We start from the raw sequence: 21,351 nt of genomic DNA, 5'->3' as shown, positions 1-21,351 counted from the left end.
TTACTAACCCGGATTGATTGATTTGGTTTTGCTTACTAACCCTGAGCGCGTATCATATCATATCATACCATATCATATCAGATCACAAATCGCGTCACCCAACTTCACTGTACTAGGTTGTTTGCGGCTAACTACGCCGAGATACATACGGTTTACATACTCTTCGGCTAAGTACGGTAGGCGACAAAATTATATTCACTAGATTATATATCTTGGCACTAAGCTTTTTTTGATTCGGATTTGACCGTTTAGATTCCTTTTCTTCCAGCCAGTCAGATTTGAGATTGCATTCAGTCAATCAATCCACTAAGATCTGTGTTAATCTGCACTGAGTAAGCTATTAGCCGAAAAATACCAAATTTTGAATGGGTGATGGAGCTCAGATGCAATTCGGAGCACATTCGGGATTCCTGCATCCCACTTTCATACAACTGTAATATATTGGCTTATCAATCAGCTATAGTTATGAACGCACTTAAAAGCTTATGGATCTCTTGATTTTCACTCCAATCACAGTCATCATTATCATCACGATATATATGACCGTTCTGGACGCAAATGTATTTTTAGCGTATTTGCGACTTCACAATAATCGGAGCTAATTTAAGATTTCATCATGCTATGACCGATTACTGCTTATGCTTTGACGGCACATAGTAGTGTGTGTCCACTGAATTGCACGGGCATCTGGCATTCAGAGATAAGGACTCAATGTCCTCATGTCTCTTGAATGATTGTGGTCGATATGGATTTGATACGCATTGATATGCCGAATCTATCTATTCATCGAAAAATGCACGTCTATTAAGAACATGTCATATGAGATCATCGACGAATTCTGCAAAATTCCCATATGTTTTGTCGGGCGGATATTCGGTCTTTTCGCTATCCTTTCGATATTTACCAGTTCGTACTTATCAATCAAGTAATGGATTTTAGGATTGTTAGCTATAATCGCATACCGAATATGCACCGCACCATCTGGAATACCAAAAATGATGCTGAAACTCAAGAGAATGCGACTCTCACCTAGAATCCGCTTTAAGCCTAACTCTCTAGCCCCGCCTCCTAAATCATTATTGATATCATCTCCTATCACCCCAATATCACTTTTTTCTAATCCATTAGCTGGAATACCATTATTGCTCTTCAAACGTTCTATAGCTAATTCGAAGAAACTCTTCGTAGGTTTACCTACAATATGAGCTTTTTCACCTGAAGCCTCCTCTAATAGCGTAACAAATGGTCCTATACCCAATGATAATCCTTCAGGTAAATCTTCTGTTGCTGGAGTCTGCTGGTATAATGATTTATGAGGGGCGATCAATACTGCTTTTTGCGAACTTCCGTTGTCATTCACATTATCACTTATGGAAGAGGAAATAGCTTCATTCTTCAAAATGCGGAAAGCTTTATTCAGACCCTCGTACGATAATGAAGGTGGATCTAATCCTAGTATGACTGAATCGTATACTTGTTGATTTGACGATGACGATGACGATGACGAGGAAGGCAGTGAACTGAATTCTTCCTTTGCCGAATCTGACATCAAGAGATATGGGTATCTGGTAGGCATTTCAATCAAATTCAGTCATTCCGGAAAGACGATTGTTGAACAAAATGATAATTCCTACTCACTTCAATTCCCTTTTCTCCACTAACTGTTTACATGCACTAAGACTGGTCATCAATTCTTCCTTCTCAGCTTTAAATCCTAGTTCTCCTAATTTATAGAGTAAGTGATTTGAGGACTCTTTGGTAGAATTGGAGCTATTGTTTGGAATGCAAATTGCACAATATAGTTAGCAGCTTCAACACACATGAGTATTTCGCTTCCCATATCGTCCCGATTTGCCGAATTCAGATAGCTCGAAGGCCTTCGAGTGATAGATCACTTCAAAAACTCACCAAAAGATAAATGGTATTTTAGCTTTTCGTAATTTTTCTATAGCTTGCACAGCTCCTTTCGTAGGCTCTGATCCTAAATGCAGTGTTCCATTTAAATCTATAAGCAAAGCTTTCAGCTTTAGTGGGTTTCTGAATTATTACTATTGATTAGTTCTCCTTGAACATAATAGCTTGACTTTCAGACTTACTTCGACATGTTGCCCGTTATAATCGGATATTTACTGAGTTGAACAGTATATGAATTTGGAATCTTTTGATCTATGCAGTCTCTCAAGTGAAAGTCCTGATTCGTTGAAGCGATGCAGCGAGTAAACAATAGCTGGATATAATTTTTGCCTGTTACAATGTGGGATGACTTCCCACCACTACTGTGAATAATTTATTTGATAAAGAATTTTTGATTTACAAAGTAGATATGTGACAACCTTTCTTGTAGTAATGACGGCATGTGCTGTAATACACCGTTGTTAAGCATACGCGTTTACCGGAGATTATCATGTGCATCTACCCACACACAAATACACGCTAGTAAGCTAAAGGTACCATCAGATGATGGTACTAGTACACCCTCCTTTGGGTCATCGATATTTGACCACGGGCTATATAATGTTTGTAAAAACAGTGCTCTTCATCTACGGCCATAGAAGGTATAAAACACCGCCTCTCGTCTGCTCGGCGCAGTAGACCACCTAGCTAGACTAATTCAAGGTCGCTGAGCACAAATATCTGGTCAGATTCATTGGGGGTGACCCCCTTCGTCACCAACAACGCCTTCGGCGTCATCAACACCAAATTCACCAAATTTCCAGCAACTTTCAACGCGCTTTTCCCTTCCTTGACCTCAGATCCTCACCAATCTACACCAAACTTGGTACACAGTCTCTACTCTAGCTCTTCTATCCCTCATAAAATTTCCGTCGCTCCCATCATTATCAAAATCTTCCTCTTCGCCATCACCGAGATTTTAGTAGAGGCCTGTGCGTCAAGTCCGACAAAATATTGGCTTGTTTACCATCATTCAACGTAGATCATCAATCAACACGACGGACAACCTCCACCTTCACCTCCACTTCAACCTCAACCACGGCCATTGCATCGGCAATCTCCACTACCACGGCCGGCCGTAGTATCCTCAGCCAAAACCACGGCCAGAACCTCGGCTCGGCACCTGCCGCCAGATTTGACCAACAATGCCTCCACTTACAACCAAGAAGACGTCCAAACCGGGCTATCTACAGCCAACCTCTGCATCAAATAAGAAGGTATTACCAAGAGCGGGGGCTGTATTTGGCGGTGTGACAGAGTTATCAGAGAAAGAGCATAGAGAGAGGGAGAGGGCAATCAGTGGTCCATCAATTATAACGGCAAGAAGGCGGTCACCAAGATTGAACAGTCAAGAACCAACCATCCCTTCCTCCCTTCCTCCACCAATTCAAACCACACCAAGACGCTCTGGATCACCTTCTCAAACACCAACAGACACACCAGTGCCAACACCACCTCCAGTCACATGTCCCCTGTGTCCCCAATTTACTTCGGCAGACATCTTTCAACACTTGAGACGTCGACACCGTGATTATCCATTCAGACAGTCAGATTTTCCACCAAATTCAGTAGTGATCTGCCCACGATGCTGTGCCGTAGTCAAACCAGGGAGGACAGGTTTAGGTACCCACAGAGCTAGCTGTCCAGGAAAGAATGAGGATTTAGCACGAAGGGAGAGCGGATCTTTAGTACTAGACGACCGTCGAAGAAGTGTGGCTAATAATCAAAATAAGAACCAGCAACCAGCACCAACAACTACACCTCAAAATACACCTCAAGCACCAGAACCTCAAGCTACTCCTCAAGGTGAACCTCAAGATCAGCCTCAAGATTCACAACAAGAACTACCTCAAGAAGAACCACAGGATGTACCACAAAATATACCACCAGAGAGAACACCTAATCCTTCCACTCGTGATATGTCACATTTACTTCAACTACCGGGCACAATCAAACATCTCCACCCAGTTCTAGTACCTCACTTCCTGTCCAAAGTATCAGAGATAGCAGAGAAGTACAACCTGGACCCCTCTCGGAACAATTTAAGAGAGATGTTAGAACTACCAAAGGTTGGACTAGTACCAGAGATAAGAAACGGTCATGGGGCGGTGATTGAAAGGCTGAGTCAATACCCAAAGGTGACGTGGCCAGCAGCTAAGGAAACTAGCTCGACATCTAGAAGCGAGGTGGTTAGAGCGAAGGAGCTTATAGAAAGTGGACTTGTTGGAAAGGGAGAAAAGATGCTGAACAACAATACCAAGATAGCACCAATCAACGAAACAACAGTATCAGCTATCAAGTCGAAGCATCCAGAAGGAGAACACAACCCTTTTGAGCTCCCACATCCCTCAGCAACGCCATTACCAACGCTATCAGAGGAGGAGGATATTGTGCGAGCCGTTAGGTCAATGAAACCTGATACCTCCCCAGGGCCTTCAGGTTGGTCGGTTAAATTAGTCAATCTTGCTCTTAAAGAGGATCAATTCAAGCTATTCCTTAACAATTTAACATCTCAAATAGCATCAGGTATAGCAGTTGGTCAAGATCTATTATGTGCAGCTAGGATTACCCCTTTAATGAAGCCAGATGGTGGTGTACGGCCTATAGCAGTTGGCGAACTATTTTACAGGATAGCTATGAAGGTTATATTTACAATAAACGTCGACAAGTCATTCTTAGCAACCTGTCAGTTTGGAGTTGGGAGTAAGGGAGGTGTAGAACCTATAACAAGAGCACTACAGTTCACATTAGACGGTCATGAAGATTTCCCATACACCCACTTTGTCACTCTAGACGCATCCAATGCCTTCAACGCTTGTAAAAGGAAAGTCACATACAGATCACTTCTCAAATATGCTCCAACACTGGTCAGGATGGCCGCCTGGTCATACAACAATCCCACGCCTCTATACCTACACGCTGACGGTACAACTCATACACTTCAATCATCAGAAGGGCAAAGACAAGGAGATCCAATGGGGCCACTGCTATTCTCAATATCAATAAGAGACACAATAGAGGAACTACAACGTTTGCTAGGACCGAAATATCTAGTTCTAGCATACCTGGATGACATATTTATACTAGGACAAGATGATAGAGCATTGGAAATAGCCAAGCGGTTCTTCAAGAAGGAGTCTTCGCCACTCAAGCTAAATGATAACAAGTGTAAGCAGCTTAGCATAGAGGAGATACGCGAGAATGGTGTGGAGATGCTAGGTACCTGTTTAGGTTCAAGGGAGGCTAGATCCATTTATCTATCAAAGCAGATTGACGACCTGAAACCATGTCTCGACAAGATACACCTCCTTCCAAAACAACACGCCCTCCTTGTCCTACGCCAATCACTACAACAAAAGCTTCGTCATTTACAGAGAACGCTACAATCGGAGGATCTGGTGGAGTTGTGGGAACAGCTAGACCAACTGCTATGGTCAACGCTAGATAGAATTAGGGGATCAGCACCAGCAACATCGATAAGGTTCAGAGATAGAACGGTGATGAACTTACCACCCAATTTAGGAGGTATTGGTATACTGTCACATAAAACATGCGCTCCCCTTGCCTACAAAGCTGCAACAGCCCTGTCAACAAAGGTACTACTACCTCTCATGAACACGGTAGATGAAGAAGGTATAGACTTGACGTCTCAAAAGGATTTGTGTAAAGAGGTATTCAAACAAGAACAACAACAATTATTAGCCTCTTCAAATTTTAGAGAAAGATTGACTATACTAGAGTCGTCAACAATGATAGGACGGAAGTGGTTATCAGCAATACCGGCATCTCACCGATTCGTACTTCAAGATGAAGCTATACAAGCAAACCTGTACTATCGAACCCTCTCGCCAGGATATTTCGGTTGCTGCAAGAAGTGTGCTCAGCCAAACACTATAGGTCACGATGAGTGGTGTTCTGGAAGGAAAGATTATAGGGTTTCACGGCATGAATCGGTCAAACACCACCTAGCCAACACGCTCAGAACGGTACCGTCAGCCACGGTATCAGTAGAACCTTTCATAAAGAAGACCAACAGGAGGAATGATATTAAGATAATTATTGATGACGTGGAAAGGCCGCTTGTGATGGAAGAGTATGACCTCAAGATTGTGTCTCTATATGCACCTACACATCAAGATCACCTTAGAACGGATGGTAGCACCAGGGAGGAAAGAAGAGCAGCGGCGATGGCGGAAGAGGAGGGGAAGTTAGTCGAGGATATGGAATATAGAATTAAGAAAGTATTGGGACAACAAGCTAGAAGCAAGATAAGTAACTTGCCAAGACAACAGGACAGAACACCGTTCGTCCCTCTAGTTATGTCGACCGGGGGATATATAGAGGAGAATACGCTGGCCAAGCTTGTAGAGTGGAAGTCCTGGAGAATGCAGGCAGTTTCGTATAGGGGAATGTTGACTAGTATTTCGGTATCGCTTGCTAAGGCAAGAGGTAGAACGTTTATAGTTAGATAGAGTGGCGGTGCACGCACAGACCACATCCTTGTAGTTATTTATAGCTTTATACTTCATATTCAATAAGACATGCATCTAACTCGGCGCAGTTAAGTTACCTATCGCTCGGTTAGTACCAAGGTGGGGGACCACTTGGGAATCCCGGGTGCTGTAGTTTTTGGCTTTTTGCACAGTAAGCAAGGTAGGGTGAGGGAGATGTGAAGAGATAAGGCAAAAGGATAAAGTGAATCAGGATGAATATCAGATCATAGAGTAGAAAGGAAGGGCAGTGAAGCCTAATAGTCGATGGGTTGTGAGGGCCACCTCAAAATCAGATATTTGGAATCGAAAATGACCATGTAGAGCAGGCGGCGTGATCAATAACATCTATGACCGACCGACTTAGTTCTTTTTTGTTCGTACTTTGTCGTCTCGTTGGACCCACTTGTGACCATGGACAATAGTGTTTTTGTCTTTGGCTGGACCTGCATCGTATTTTCTACCCACCAATTGTAGCGAAAGCTGGACTGAGATGGCTGAGTACAGTATGAGGTTTCAACCTCCCTTCGTTAGGTCAATATCGTATTGCCAATTGCCAAACGAAAATATTGTGAGAGCGGAATATCCAAGTAACTCAGTCCCTGTATGCTTTGTAGCAATAACACAAACGGAGTACACTTGAACTATCTCATTGAACTATTGTATCAATACACACTCAGTATTCTCGGAAAGTCATCGCTCGTGAGTAAGTACTTCGGGTGTAACTTCAGAAGATATCAAAGAGATGAGGTGGGTGATGTATAGCGCTATCTTGTGAGGATACTCTCATTTTGTATCATCGATCGAACCAATGCTTGAAACATATAAATGAAAGATCAAAGTTCTGCCTACAAGTTTTGATTGAACTCGCGGACGTTGGTAGCAAATTCAACAGAGTTGTAATCGAAATCGTGAAACACGAATGTGCGAGTGCCCAAGAGTTAAGTTCACATGGTGACTTTATCTATCAGAGTCCTCACCTGTCTGGAGTGTTAATGTCAGACGTCTTATTCAGCTTATTACTGTGTTATTATTGCTCAGATGCATATTCCATGGATCTAGTTATTTATGCACACTGAATAAACCTCAATTTCGGGTAACAGAGCCAAACCCATTGTTGAATACGATCGGGATTGTTCAAATTCGAGCACGCCATTAGGGAAATCGTAATGGCTATTAGGATTTTTAGCGGGGATTTACTAATGAGCCATTTGACTCGAAAAAATCGAGCAATCAACAGTAAATTCAGTGATCGCGTCTGTGCATGCGACATCGGACCGAAGGCATTGCTATCTTTTTTCTCTATCTCACTAAATCTGATTCTCTTGTTGTAGCTCATCTTTGATTCATATTATCTCTGAAAACTAGACAGGATGGCCGCTGTTCTTTCTCCACCTGCATCTACGAAGATGCCAGCTCTTATACCTTTAGGGGCATCGGTTCCAGCTCTTACAGCACATGCTATATCGGTTTCTTTACCGACTTGGGAAGATAATATAGGTTATGAAGAAGGTGATCAAAGGGTTGTAGGTAAGATGGAAACTGGATATCCTAGATTCTTCATACATAGAAGTATACAAAAAGTAAGCTACCCTAGTATATCCCGTTGTTAACAAGGATATTAAAGCTAATATACATCTTTGTTATAGCTCGCAAAATTATGTTTAGCAAAATTCGGTAAACCCGATGAATTATGTATTTTGTTGCCTTCACCTAAAGTAGCTGGAGAAGGAAGGGATTTCTTATCATCGCAAAATCCACCTATACAATCAAGAATAGTTGAGTTCGTAATATGTCCATCGTCAATATCAATCATTGATACCTCAAATAAACAAGCTTTAGGTGGTGTAGATTGTATCGAATTGCAGATTTTATTGTTTGATAAATCAAATTGGTCATTTGGTAAAGCATTTTGGCAACATTCAGGTGATGGTATATGTTCAAGATTAGCAGAACGAGGTTTAGCTTTCTTAGGTGAATTACCTGCAGGTTCTGAAAATAACAATAATAATAAACAACAATCACCGATTCAGACACCAACTTTAGAAAGACCTCCATCAAAAGCACCTTCAACTAGAAATAGACATTATTCAAGACGTGCTGATTCAATTCCTTCAACTCCAATAACACCTTCAACCCCCTCAACTTCAAAATTAATCAATGATGACGCTCCAGTAGAACCTGTAAAAGAAGAAGCATTAACTTCAGATTTAACAACTTATTTAGAAGAAAGATATGGTAGAAATCTTCCTCTGTTCAATGCTCCTTTAGCAAAACAAGCATTAAAGAGAAGAATTGCAGGTGGCTTGCTACCCAGTGATGAAGGATATGGAACGGTTGATGACGTAGCTAGAGGTGCTGGGTCAGGATCAGGCAAGAAAGCTGTAACAGAGGAAGAAGTCTATCTTTACCCTTGTGGTATGAGTGCAATTTGGCATGCTTTTGATATAGCAAGAACGGCTAGACGTAGAAAAGGAGAGAAGGAGGGCAAGAGTGTTTGTTATGGGTAAGCTTAAAACGCTCTCAATATCTCAACATATCATAGCTAAAGCCGGACATCGAATTTGCAGATTCCCTTACACAGACACCCTGAAGATCTTGCAAAAATGGGGCCCTGGTTGTCACTTTTTAGGTGCAGGTGGAACAGAAGATATACCTGCACTCGAAAGACTACTTGAAGATTCTAAAAATAACGATATACCCATACTCTCACTTTTCTGCGAATTCCCTTCTAATCCTTTATTACGAAGTCCAGATTTGGTGAAAATCAGACAATTAGCAGATAAATATGGATTTGTCATTGTAGTAGACGAGACAATCGGTAACTTTATAAATGTAGAAGTAGTAGAATTCGCGGATATAGTGGTCAGTAGTTTGACAAAGATCTTTAGTGGTGATGCAAATGTCATGGGTGGAAGGTAAGCTGGACAGGCGATTTACACCCCTAAGCCAAACAGCTAACGTTCTTGTCGTAGTCTTATTCTCAACCCTAATAGTCCAATTTTTGAAGATCTCAAAGCTGCTCAAACCGAAATATACGAAGATAATTATTATCCAGAAGATGCAGTATATATGGAACGAAATTCACGAGATTACCGGGGACGAATTAAGAGAGTTAATGATAATGCTTATGATGTTACCGATTATTTGTTCAAGAGGTCTTTGTCAGATACGTCAAGTCCATCAGAAGGGAAAGTCATAAAGCGAGTATATTATCCAAGGTTTCAAACACCTGAAACATATGCACAAGCGCAAAGATTACCTCCAACAGGAAAAGGTGGATTCGGTGGATTATTCTCAATAACATTCACATCTGAATCTGCATCGAAAGCATTCTACAATACAATTGGATGTGCAAAAGGTCCTTCGTTAGGTACAAGTTTCACATTAGCATCACCATATACAATTTTAGCACATTACTTAGAATTAGATTGGGCTGCTAGTCATGGTGTCGAAAGAGGTTTAGTAAGAATAAGTGTAGGTCAAGAAGATGAACAAATCCTTAAAAATTGGTTCGAAACTGCTGTCAAAGCTGCCGAAGATGCTGGTAGAAATGAAAATGGACAGTGAACAATCGAAAAGGTGAAGTGTTGTAGTCGTATCGCAAGGAATGGTATATAATTGTTTACATAAAATGCATATACATATAGGATGAGAAAATACAAGACATGAACATCTAGTCAAAGAGTCATATCATCACCCTGCTCCTTCTGTATATGTTATAAAAGCAATAGTAGTGTCCCAGAAATCTTCAACATACTAAACAACCCAAACATATTCAACAACCACACTTATCCTCCGGGGTAATCAGGTGTCAAACTCTAACTCATCTCCATATGCTCTGCATTGAGCTCATTTAAAGCTTGATAGTAGGAGCAGGTGGGAGAATAGCAAGGGCTATGATGTGAAGATCAGATCAGTTTAATCTAATACAATAATAGTCTAGCTTCAATCGAAGCTTCAATCGACAGGACTTACTCTTTGGGAATAAACTAGTCAAACCTTTAGCTGTGAACATACCATCTGCGTATAAAGCAGTTGATAATTGAGTTGCACCTGTAGCAGTGGTTTTGATGCCACTTAACATTTGAGCTGTAGCAGCATCAATTTGAGCTGCAATAGTTAAGAAAGCTGTATTTGATGTAATACTTGATGGAAGTGATTTAATATAAGTATTCAAATTTTTGACTAATTGTGAAGCGTATGTAACGAATGGTGCGAAGTCTGATGATGCAGTGCTGACGATGATATGGATTTGTCAATAACAATTTAATTTCTCTTCGTTTACCGTATGAGAAGATAAGTTGAACTTACTTTTTGACAAGAGCAACTTCACTTGCAAGTATGGTGTTAAGGTATGAATACAAATTTTGCAGGTTTTGTACTGTATCAACAGCAGAAATAGGTCTAAGTCCAGCCTGTGAATTCGATTCAATCACCATTGTGTGTTAGATATACACCTACATGAGTCATGGGAAGTTGTTTATCACTTACAATGAAATTAGTCAATCCTTGAAGAATTTGAACTGGACTATTGGTGGCAGTAGGTACGATTGAACCGAGTAATCCTCCAGTGGTTGATTTACCAGAAGAGACGACATTTCCAACTGTATTGATCAAACCACCTAATATACCACCTACAGCTCCGGCAGCAGAACCTGAGTTGGAACCTGATCCTGAACCAGGAATGATACCACCTAATACACCACCAAGTAATCCTGAACCTTGACTAGTAACACCATTAACTAAACCACCAACGATGTTTTGTCCTTGTCCTGCGACGCCGTTGACAATGCCACCGACAATATTTTGACCTTGTCCAGCGACTCCATTTACGAGACCGCCGACAATGTTTTGACCTTGATCTACTACTCCACCCACGACATTTCCGACGGTGTTTTGTGCTTGGCCAACTACACCGCCAACAACATTCCCAACTGTATTTTGAGCTTGACCGACTGCACCACCTAGAATACCTTTGACGGTTTGATCGACTTGACCAACTGTACCAACTACATTATTTACTGCACCACCAACAATTGAATTTGCTGTGTTTTCAACATCTCCAACAACATTTGCTACACCCGCTGAACCTGAAACTAAACCTTTTACAGCTCCTGAAACTTGACCAGTTAAATCACCTGAGCCTGATCCAGCAATAGCACCCATAATACCATTTTTATTGATATCAAGTACACCTGAAAGTGCGCCAGATCCAGATCCAGCTAAACTAGCGACTCCAGTAGCTTGAGCGACAGCTGCTCCAGCAACAGAACCTAAATCACCAACTAAACCAGTAACTGATCCGATTGCTGAACCTAAATATTGTGTTTCAGAAGCAACAATTCCACCTACACCTGATGTAGCTACAGGTAAAGCAGAGCCAATGAAACTTGTAATTTTAGGTACAGTTTGAGCGACTGTAGAAGCATCAACTGAATTGCCTTTACCTAATCCTAAAACATCACCTAAGTTTGGTAAACCGAAAATTGGTGCTGCTGATGCAAGGCATGGAAGAATGGCGAAGAGAGCAAGAGTTCTTGAGGCGTGCATTTTGAAGGGTAAATAAGTATATGAGGTGTTGGTTAAGGTTGAGTTTAAGCAAAAATATAGGTTGATTTAAGGCTTGGTTGGTGGAAGTGTGCAAACTATTGACAAAAGTAGACTAGCTAGACTTTTGCTTGAAGGTTATTGATATATGTGTAGAGGAAGGTAGACTAGCTAACTTCGACTGAGATTATACAATAAGATATCGATTTGTTCTTTGGTAAATTAGACTAGCTAACTCGTAACACAAATAATGATCTAAAACAACTGGTATAGGTGTCAAAAGAGTGTGGTGTCAGTTCAACGACCGGCGTTGGAAGATTCTAAGTGTATATGAGTAATGAAGAAGTGTGTTGAAGGATGAAAGAACAAAAAGTGGGAAAGAGGGATTCTGAAAAGTCTTTATATATCTTGCTGCTCAAACATCTAGTCTCTTGATACGCACACTATACAGTGTACTCGTATCCTTTTCTACATTCTCAGAACCAAGATGAACACCCTACAATCGGGCGTTGATAAAGATTCGATGAGTCCGATAGATTCAGTTCCTCTTTGCGAGTCTATTCTCACGATTATGTTTCGTGTCGCTTATCGGTTACAACAGCATTGAGATTGTATTCAGTCTTTGCAAATTAATCATCCTATTGTCTAAGGTATGTACAGTGCCTTTGATCGATCATCTTGACCCATTCATTTGTGAAGTCGATCACACAGGCACCCCTATTCAATAACTCGATAAGTAAAACATCAAACTTTGTAAGGCGAAACATGTTTTCGCCCCTTAGACCTAATCCAAATACAGTAAGTGCCACCACCTTCATACTACACAAACTTTGCTCCAGATGTCTCATCGTTTCGAAATGTTTATTCATTGTTTATTTTGAAGAATAAGGGCGTTGGTGCCAATTTCCCGGTGGTAAAGTCTGCAGATAGGAAATTTAGCAAATTAGTATAGCCAATAATACTCAGTAATGGCCATTAGCAGCCAGTGTCAGTCTGTAGTAATCAGTAACAGTTGATGGAAAGGCAGTATCAGACAGACTTGTTTCATTCCCTTGTCCGTTCTGCAGCTTCTTCCAGACGGTCGTTGACGCACTTCTGAATTGGTTTGACCATCTATCCTGCATATGTTAAGATGCATTATAATACCTAGACATCCCAATCTCTAGTATCTTCACCCTGTGCTATGAAAGGTTTATCCAGACCTACGACTGAACCTTCGCACAAAGGACAAACAGAAGCGACTAAATCATCTAATTCTTTTCTAATCTCTTCTGCTCTCCCTTCATCTAATTTTCTTTCTAATCTTTTCTTTTTACTTGATCCACTTGCGCCTCCACTCACACCAACTCCAGCTCCAACTACAGATACAGCTTGAGCGAGAGCATCAGGTATGATCATTTCTCTTAATCTATCACCTGCAGCCAATAATTTATTTCTACCTCCTAATCCCAGTAATAAATCTGTAGCTGTGTTCCCAGATGTAGCAATTTGGTTTTGAGTTTTAGACGAGCCTTCCTTTGTATGTCTTGGTGTTCCTGTCCCAGATTGTGATGGACTGAAATTCGAAGATAGTAAAGCTCTACTTGATGAATCAGACGATCTAGTGACAAGCTCATCTTGTAATCGTAATATACGCCGTAATGAAGGGGCAGGTAAGAATTCCATTGCCTGAAGAGCATCTCATAGTGTCAGAAAAAACAGAGACCTGTACTGAATGATAGGATACTTACCATTGAGATCAAACAATCAGCATGGAAGACATGTTGACAGGGGAAGACATAGAATTGTCGAATAGTCAAGTTGACACCACATTTCCAACATTTGTCTCCAGGTTCAACGGTTACAAATCGATTTGCTAAGCCATCAATATCACGTCGAATAGATTCGGCCGATGCCGTAGCTTCGTCCATTTCAGCTTTGAGCTCTTCAATCTTGGTGGAGTAGTCTTCCAGGGCATTGCAAATTTCGGTCTTGAAGTCATCGATAACAACGAAGTCAGGGAAGAAAGGTAGAATGTCTTCAATCTTTATCAAGTCGGTCGATTCCAAGAATTTCATCGCACTATACATATCAAATCATTAGGATCTGAACCACAATGAGATTTAAAAAGAAAACCTTACCTCTTGATATCTTTCTTCTCCTGTACGACATATTTGGCAATCTTCAACCATAGCTTCTTGCTCAATGCCTCGTCATCATCAGGTTTGTCGGCGTTGATTTTCGCCAATTCGAGATCTCCTTTTTCCAATGCGAGATCAACACTACTTTCATATAGCCCTAATTTAGAATAGATATGGACGCAAGGCTGTATCCTTCCATGCTGTTTGCATGTCCGTAAAGCATAATCGAGGTCGTAATATGGCTTGTCTGTTTCCGGATCATCAGGACAAGAAGATAAAAATCGTATCAAAGGGCCATCATCCGGATTGGGATCGGAAGCGTAGAAAGTCAAGAGGAGATTGTATATCGTTGTATCGGTCGATCCTTGATTATGTATGACATACGAAAGATACCGTATAGCATGGTTGGACGCAATCGATTCTTTCCTTTGCTGTTGTTGCAGTAAAGCAGGAATCAGTCGGCGAGGTGAAAGAGAAGGTTGTCGAAGCCACGAATCTACAGTTTCCTTGGGCGCATTCCTCATCAAGACGGATGCAAATCGATAGTATAGATCGACTGAGTCCTGATCAGCATGAAGATTAGCGAAGTTTGATTTCGGAGTTCGATGAAGGTGACGAGGTCCAATATATGTCACTCACCTGCCTGTTCAACACATCGATAGCTTTTCGCCATTTCTCTTCTGTGACCCAATGCTCCACGACTTTGCTATGATCTTTGTTGAGATTTGCGTAGAATAGATACAGATCCGTTCGACCGTGTGACAGGATAAGCTCGTATACAACCTTTGACTCCAGATCATACTATGTACTGATATTAACTAAGATCCTCCAAATCATTCGCAATAAAATGACTTACTTGATAAGTGGTGATAAAATTCTTCAAATCCTCCTCCATAAGCTTTCTTTCCATGGTGAGACTTTCGACATCTGATATCGCAGATTCGGCCGCGACGATATCTTCTAATGTATTGCATTTGCTCAAATAGATCTCGACCAGCCAAGTTGCAAGCATCATCCGCTGTGTACGCTCCTGCATCCCCAAGTCAGCACCATAATAGCACGTTCGAAAATCTCGCTTACCTTTTTGTTCAATAAATCCAACCGATCAGCGAGATACATTCTTAAAGCATCCCTCTCATCCGCATCAATGAAGCGTAATGTTACGAATTCGAAACTCCGACTGGATTTGGCATAGCATTGAGCCGCTTGAATGAACCGACTTTGCTCAAATAGTGAATCTCCTTGTCTGGAAAGTACGATGTCCTTTTGAGGTAAGGTCTAATACCACCAGTTAGCGGATATGAAAAATGGATGTACACAAGGTCACTCACTCTAGCAAATGTCAGCGCGTCTGTGTATTCCCCCTTCTCCAACTTCGCTCGCCAAACATCACGGTCCTCGTTTCTGACCAATACTTCAAGAATAGATCTATCTGTATATATCCAGAATGTCCGAGAAACGGGATCAGCCGATAGGTCTACAGCTTGTTCATCGGGAGCCTGATTGTAAGAGTAGACGTAAGCAGAAATGAGAGCATCTGTTTTGCACGCCGACTTACAAGAGGTAATTGCTCATCCCATACAACCTTTTCAGTCTCCCTTGATATGCCTACAATCCTATTTGGGTATAAGAGTAGCCAATGCCACTGTGTGATCGAGATAGCAGTCGGTATCGGCGGCGTTACAGGGGAGCTCACGGGTACATTACGGTTGAACGCAGGTGTAGAGGGGTTGTCGAAAGATGAATATGGGATCAAAGAAGGTTTCGTTAAGATATCATTCGACAAGGAAGTGGAGATGCTTGACGTGTATAGTCCCGGTGCTACATATCCCCAATTAGCTTTTTGACAGAGGAGTAAGAATTAGGCTCACCTGTCAACCAAACAAGAGCGGATGCTGCAGGAAGTGAAGAAGCTGATTGACCTTCAATTGATGGAATGTAGAAGTTTAACGATGAATTTGGGAGCTCTCCAGGTAATTCTTGGAATTCTGAGCATCACATCAGCTTTTCTCATACATCTTTCCCTCATAGCAGTTCGGCTCACTAGGCGTACTGTCCCGTAGAGGTTTGAACACTTCTTCAGCCCATCCACCAGTTTTACCACCAGCTGTTGTTGAGCTAATATTCCCTTGAAACTCGTACATCCTCTCTGAGGTAGTAACGACTACCCATGCTTTCTTATCTCCACCCTTTTTCTTGTTCAAAGATCCACCACTAATCGAACCATCAGACCAGAATCCAAATCCTATACCTGTAATAAATTGCTGATCAGGTAAAGAATAAACAGTTTGTAAATCCTTTTCAACTGGTTTACTCATTCCTATTGAGACTGATTTGAAAATATCATCTTGTGGTGGCAAAGGTAATGACAATATCTGACCTGATGTTGTACCTAATAATACATCTGTTGAAGGCGGTGTAATAGCATCTCCTTTACCAGCACCGGAACTCTGTCCATCTTGACCATTTGCGTCCGAAGATGTATTGCCGGAGATAGGTGACCAACCAACGGCAGTTATAGTATGTCTTAGTCTCAATGGTCTAGGTCTTCTAGACTGTACAGCTACATTTCCTGGACTAATTGGTAGATAAAAGGTATCTCCCGTATTGATTGTGATCAACAGGTGTCGTGCTGTAGGATCCGCATATAATTTGTTTATTGATGGAGTCACTGTAAGTGTAGGACTACCTTTTTCAGGCGCAGGTTTAGGTAAATCTATAGTTACCAATTCTTCTGGGTTCTCCAAGTCAATGATGATAACTGATAAGGGAGCTGCCGCAAGAAAAAGTAGGTTGTTGGCTGCTCTGAGATGTAAAAGGGATGAAGGGGGAGAATATTGAACCAAAGACAATGAGAAAAGCGGTGGAAGAGCTGCAAGTGTAGATGAAGATGGTATGAAGCCTGTCTCAAGCTAAATAGAATAAGTCAATAAGCAAGGAGATTTGCTAGAAGACAAAGTTATATTACTCACAGCTCTGACCATGCCAGTATCTTCGCCTTCTTCTTCGTCCCCTTCATCAACCTCAAATCCTTCATATCCCACATTCTCGATACCTCCGCCAGCTACAGTCTGAATAGGTCCGGACCCACGATAAGCACCTGTTGAAGTGTACCGAGGTGGTTGAGAGGGACCAGAAGAATGCTCGACGACTATAATAGTGGTTCAGTCAGCTCGGTGTGTTGATAGACAGAAAAGCTCTTACAATCATCTAGGTTGGACATGATGTCACTGCATCAAGGGGGATTGGTGCAGCAGCTTTTTTTGATGGACAGCGGATAAACAGTATGAGTCGCACCGTGATCCAACGCTATACGACCAGTGAGACTTCAAGACGACACAAATGTATATGATGCTGTTATCAAGGTAGAAATGAACGTGATAGAGATGTAGATGACAGGTATATAACACGGATTATTATTGTTGACTGAAGTTGTGATGTACAGTAGGCTGTGACGTTTTAAACGCGGCTTTCTCGGAAGCTTTATTCGCCCGATTATATCTTATAACAAGTCTCAACATCCCGTATATTTCATTAATATGCATTTATATGAGTGTAATAAATGAGTATATTATAGATACGCGCGTTGCTCTATGCTTCTTATGGACGTCGTCAAGACGGTCACGAATATATGGAACTCTAATCCCATAAAAACCTGATTGTTCCCTCATTTTGACCCATACCTTCTACTGCTTCTTCTCCGTTTTCAGACTGTACTTCAATTCCACTAGCAGACCATCCAACATGGACTGAAGGTCCACCTGGTCTGCTATTCCTCAGCTGGATTTTGAGTTCAGTCAAGGTCTGTGAATTCCAAAATAACGGTAATGGAAAAGCTGTAGGAGAGGAAGTTGTTGTATTTACTGATTGAGTTGTGGATGGATTCGGCTCTTTAGGCGAAACGGGAGAAGGCGTATGTATGTTTGGTTGATTATCCGGTAGTGTCGAAAGAATCGTCGTGTATAAATCAATGAGATGATGGGCAATGTCTGAAAAATTCGTATGAGTTGTTTCCCGCTTTATCCGATGAACAGATCATTGGTAGATGGTAAGCTTACCGTCGACATGGCCTGCAGAAGCTGATAATTCCTTTTCCCAAGAGCCCTCGTGGCTGAGTAGTCGAACCACTTTATCTGCAGTCATGATGTCATCTGAATGATCGATACCGTTGGTAGGCAACTTAGTTGTTTCTGCCAATAGCAGTGAAGCGGTATATATCGAGCCAAGAGCTATGATATGCGGAGGAAAGGATAAAGGAGCTTGTGTGCGATGACTACAACAAATAGTTTGTAAGTAAGGCAAAATACCGCAAAATTTACAGGTAGAGCTACCTTACCAGTCTACAGCCACTCTCCAAGCAGTTTGACATAGCTCTTTACCCACTGAAAATATATGTGATATCAGCCTATGTCCCATGTTAGTCAGTGATGGGAGAGCTTACAACCCAATTTCTTTCCTATCTTTATAACGCCTCTCAATCCAGTTTCTACACCAAACTTGAAACCCATAGTCTCCAACACTAATCTCTCACAAGCCAAAACACGTTTTCTTTCATGTTCCAAGCCATTCGCCTCTGCCGTAGCTACATCTATCGTACCCTTTCTTACTAAGTTGGGATATCGTATGGGGAAGGATGCAAGGATGATTTCTCTCGGTTTTTTAATAGTATCGTGGAGTTTTGACGATACGTACAGAGTTGAAAGGGCTACTTCCTACAAAGAGATAGTAACGATTAGCTAATTGAGCAGATAAATATCAACTTGATAGCTTACAACATAGTTAAAATCCTTATAAGGAAAGAAGAGGTGAAATCGCATATACAGCGTCTGAGCGGTAGCTATCGTTCTTCTTGGACTATTCATAAGAGGATATGAGCTTGAGATCCTCTTACAGAAGTGAATTCTTACTCACAAGCCGCATCTGACTCCTACAGCATCAATGAACCCACAAGCCTGTTGTCTTAACTTTTCTTCTCTAGATACACTCAACTTTCCTCTTTGTTTTGCGGATAGTTTCTCTACCTCTACCGGAGTGAAATATGGCTTGAAATGCTTCACATGCGCTTTTGAGGATGAAGGAACAGCCATCTTCCTGCTGTTTATTCTTGTGGAGTCCAGGTGACTAAAATGAGCGGATAGTTTCAGACAGGCAGAGACAAAGAAAGGTTAATAGCGATGAAGAATGATCATCTATCATCGTATCCCGCTAACCTCTTTACCTCCTACTTAGGTTTAGTTACCGCGTAATATTACGTAAGCTACTGGAATTTGTATACCTAAAAAGTTGAAAGCCCGGTATCTTAAATTTGGTGGTGGATTAGATTGCATACAAAGTATTTTGCTTCTCGATTAACTTTCTCTTCAGTAAATACTTTTCTGAAAACGTTAGCATCAATAATTCAGCGCTGATAAGCTCAGTGCTACCAACAAAACGACTCCACTTGTTCGCCGACCTTTAGGCGGCTTATTACGCTCTACAGGAATTTTGTCACCCGTCAAAATGCCAAAAGCATCTTCGATGCCTCCGTTACCTCTTAATGGTTTATTTCCAGTTGCCAAACCCTCGGGGCCAAGTTCGTGAGTTAGCTAGATGGTACAGAGCGAGCTTGAGTACTCTGGCTGACAGCAGAACGAAGCATGAAAGTTATAGACTCTATCACTTCTCTTTTACTTGACTCCAAATTATTTGATGATCCCGAACGAAGGAGACATGCGCAAGGTCAATATAGGAAAAAGAAGAATACAACTGCTCAAGGGTTAAAAATTGGTCAAGGTGGAACGTTGGATCCTTTGGCTGATGGTGTACTAGGTAAGCTGATGGTCATAGAATATGAAAATCTTTAGCTTTAGCTGACTTTTGGTTTAGTTATTGGTGTCAACAGAGGTACGAAGCATTTGAACAAGTTTTTGGAATGCTCAAAAGTGAGTTGGCCAGCTACCACGGAGTCAAACGCAATGACTTATCTGTAGGACATAGGAGTATGAAAGTATCGGATTACTAGGATGCATAACGACATCCATGGATTCTGATGATCCAGTATTATCAACCGCTTCATGGGAACATGTTACAAGGGAGGACATAGAAAAGGTGTTAGACAGATTTAGAGGAGAAATAGATCAGGTGCCGCCGATGTAAGTGTACCCTTGTCGAATAGACCGGACTGTATCATCGTTTTCTAGCAGTTATGCTAATTGATTAAGCATGATAGATTTTCAGCATTAAAAATGGACGGTAAACCATTATATGAATATGCAAGAGAATCAAAACCATTACCTAGACCGATACCAACACGTAAATGTCAAGTATCAATTGAATTAATTGATTTCAAACCTGCATCAATTGAACCTGGAGATGGGGGACATGAATACAGATGGCCAGAAAAGAGATTATCGGAAGATGAAAAAGTTGTATTTAGAAAATTAACTGATATAGTTTCAAAAGCTGGTACTGAACCTTCTTCCAAAGACAAACAAAAGCAAACAGAAATAAATGAAGAAGAGGCTGGCAATACAAATACAACAGAAACGATAAAAAAAGAAGGAGAGAGTAAAGAGTCATTCGTACCAGATTTAGAAAAACCTGATTACCCGGAAATTTCACCTATAAATGGATTAAGACCACCAACGTTTACAGTTAAAATGACAGTTTCATCAGGTACATATGTTAGATCAATTGTGCATGATATAGGTGTAGCTTTAGGCTGTGGTGCACATGTGGTCAAACTAACTAGAACTAGACAAGGTGAATTTTCTTTATATGGTGATGAAAAAGCTTTATCGGAAGTTTCTGGTTCCGCTCAAAACGAAGAAAACAGAGAATCTGTATCTTCCGAAACGGAAATTACACCTAAAGATTTAGAAATGCAATCTGACGTCAAAGAGAAAACTATCAGTGATAATTCAGGTCCAACAGGTGGATCAATACCGTGGTCAGTATGGGAAAGAGCAATAAAAGAAAGAGAAGTAATGTTACAAAAAGAAAAAGATGACAAAGAACAAGATATAATGTCAGGTTTAACAGCTGAAGAGATTCATATGAATTGGTCACAAGATGCTATAAAACAAAGAAGATATGGAGCAGAATTAAAAGAATGGGAAACGGAAGTTCTGAGAAGATTCGTCTCCGTTCCTGTACCTATGAATGGAGGTCATGATAGATACTAAACAACGATCAAACGATTAGATATTGGACAATAGATCGATCTCAGGTGGAACAGGATCAATCAATATGGCAACGAT

General features: G+C 41.2%; 6 protein-coding genes across 6 annotated transcripts; 2 read left to right on the top strand and 4 right to left on the bottom strand.

The window, feature by feature from the left end:
• Window positions 1–815: 815 nt before the first annotated feature.
• Window positions 816–2,104, bottom strand: L201_002692 (TIGR01458 family HAD hydrolase; the record flags this gene model as incomplete). The annotated part of the gene is made up of 5 exons (XM_066218466.1): window positions 816–913; window positions 1,030–1,565; window positions 1,639–1,770; window positions 1,909–2,037; window positions 2,097–2,104. 5 exons carry the CDS (start codon window positions 2,102–2,104, stop codon window positions 816–818), a joined length of 903 nt encoding a protein of 300 aa, XP_066074563.1.
• Window positions 2,105–7,816: 5,712 nt separating this feature from the next.
• L201_002691 (uncharacterized protein) lies at window positions 7,817–10,013 on the top strand (the record flags this gene model as incomplete). Its single annotated transcript, XM_066218465.1, has 4 exons — window positions 7,817–8,026; window positions 8,093–8,949; window positions 9,014–9,361; window positions 9,419–10,013. The coding sequence occupies 4 exons, from the start codon at window positions 7,817–7,819 to the stop codon at window positions 10,011–10,013; spliced, it is 2,010 nt and encodes a 669-aa protein (XP_066074562.1).
• Window positions 10,014–10,299: 286 nt separating this feature from the next.
• Window positions 10,300–11,996, bottom strand: L201_002690 (uncharacterized protein; the record flags this gene model as incomplete). Its single annotated transcript, XM_066218464.1, has 4 exons — window positions 10,300–10,340; window positions 10,422–10,681; window positions 10,758–10,861; window positions 10,938–11,996. 4 exons carry the CDS (start codon window positions 11,994–11,996, stop codon window positions 10,300–10,302), a joined length of 1,464 nt encoding a protein of 487 aa, XP_066074561.1.
• Window positions 11,997–13,139: 1,143 nt separating this feature from the next.
• On the bottom strand, window positions 13,140–17,336 carry L201_002689 (uncharacterized protein; the record flags this gene model as incomplete). The annotated part of the gene is made up of 12 exons (XM_066218463.1): window positions 13,140–13,661; window positions 13,724–14,054; window positions 14,114–14,676; window positions 14,753–14,914; window positions 14,970–15,143; window positions 15,194–15,391; window positions 15,445–15,612; window positions 15,672–15,934; window positions 15,985–16,101; window positions 16,158–17,025; window positions 17,086–17,264; window positions 17,318–17,336. 12 exons carry the CDS (start codon window positions 17,334–17,336, stop codon window positions 13,140–13,142), a joined length of 3,564 nt encoding a protein of 1,187 aa, XP_066074560.1.
• A 416-nt stretch (window positions 17,337–17,752) lies between these two features.
• Window positions 17,753–19,200, bottom strand: L201_002688 (uncharacterized protein; the record flags this gene model as incomplete). Its single annotated transcript, XM_066218462.1, has 6 exons — window positions 17,753–18,102; window positions 18,172–18,386; window positions 18,450–18,495; window positions 18,555–18,825; window positions 18,886–18,967; window positions 19,025–19,200. 6 exons carry the CDS (start codon window positions 19,198–19,200, stop codon window positions 17,753–17,755), a joined length of 1,140 nt encoding a protein of 379 aa, XP_066074559.1.
• Window positions 19,201–19,612: 412 nt separating this feature from the next.
• L201_002687 (tRNA pseudouridine(55) synthase) lies at window positions 19,613–21,276 on the top strand (the record flags this gene model as incomplete). The annotated part of the gene is made up of 5 exons (XM_066218461.1): window positions 19,613–19,685; window positions 19,739–19,921; window positions 19,979–20,034; window positions 20,090–20,244; window positions 20,322–21,276. 5 exons carry the CDS (start codon window positions 19,613–19,615, stop codon window positions 21,274–21,276), a joined length of 1,422 nt encoding a protein of 473 aa, XP_066074558.1.
• Window positions 21,277–21,351: the final 75 nt, after the last annotated feature.

The sequence above is a fragment of the Kwoniella dendrophila genome, chromosome 3, assembly GCF_036810415.1.
Source record: "Kwoniella dendrophila CBS 6074 chromosome 3, complete sequence".
NCBI lineage: Eukaryota > Fungi > Basidiomycota > Tremellomycetes > Tremellales > Cryptococcaceae > Kwoniella > Kwoniella dendrophila.
Note: the sequence above shows the minus strand (reverse complement) of the source record. Positions and strands in the feature narration are given on the sequence as shown.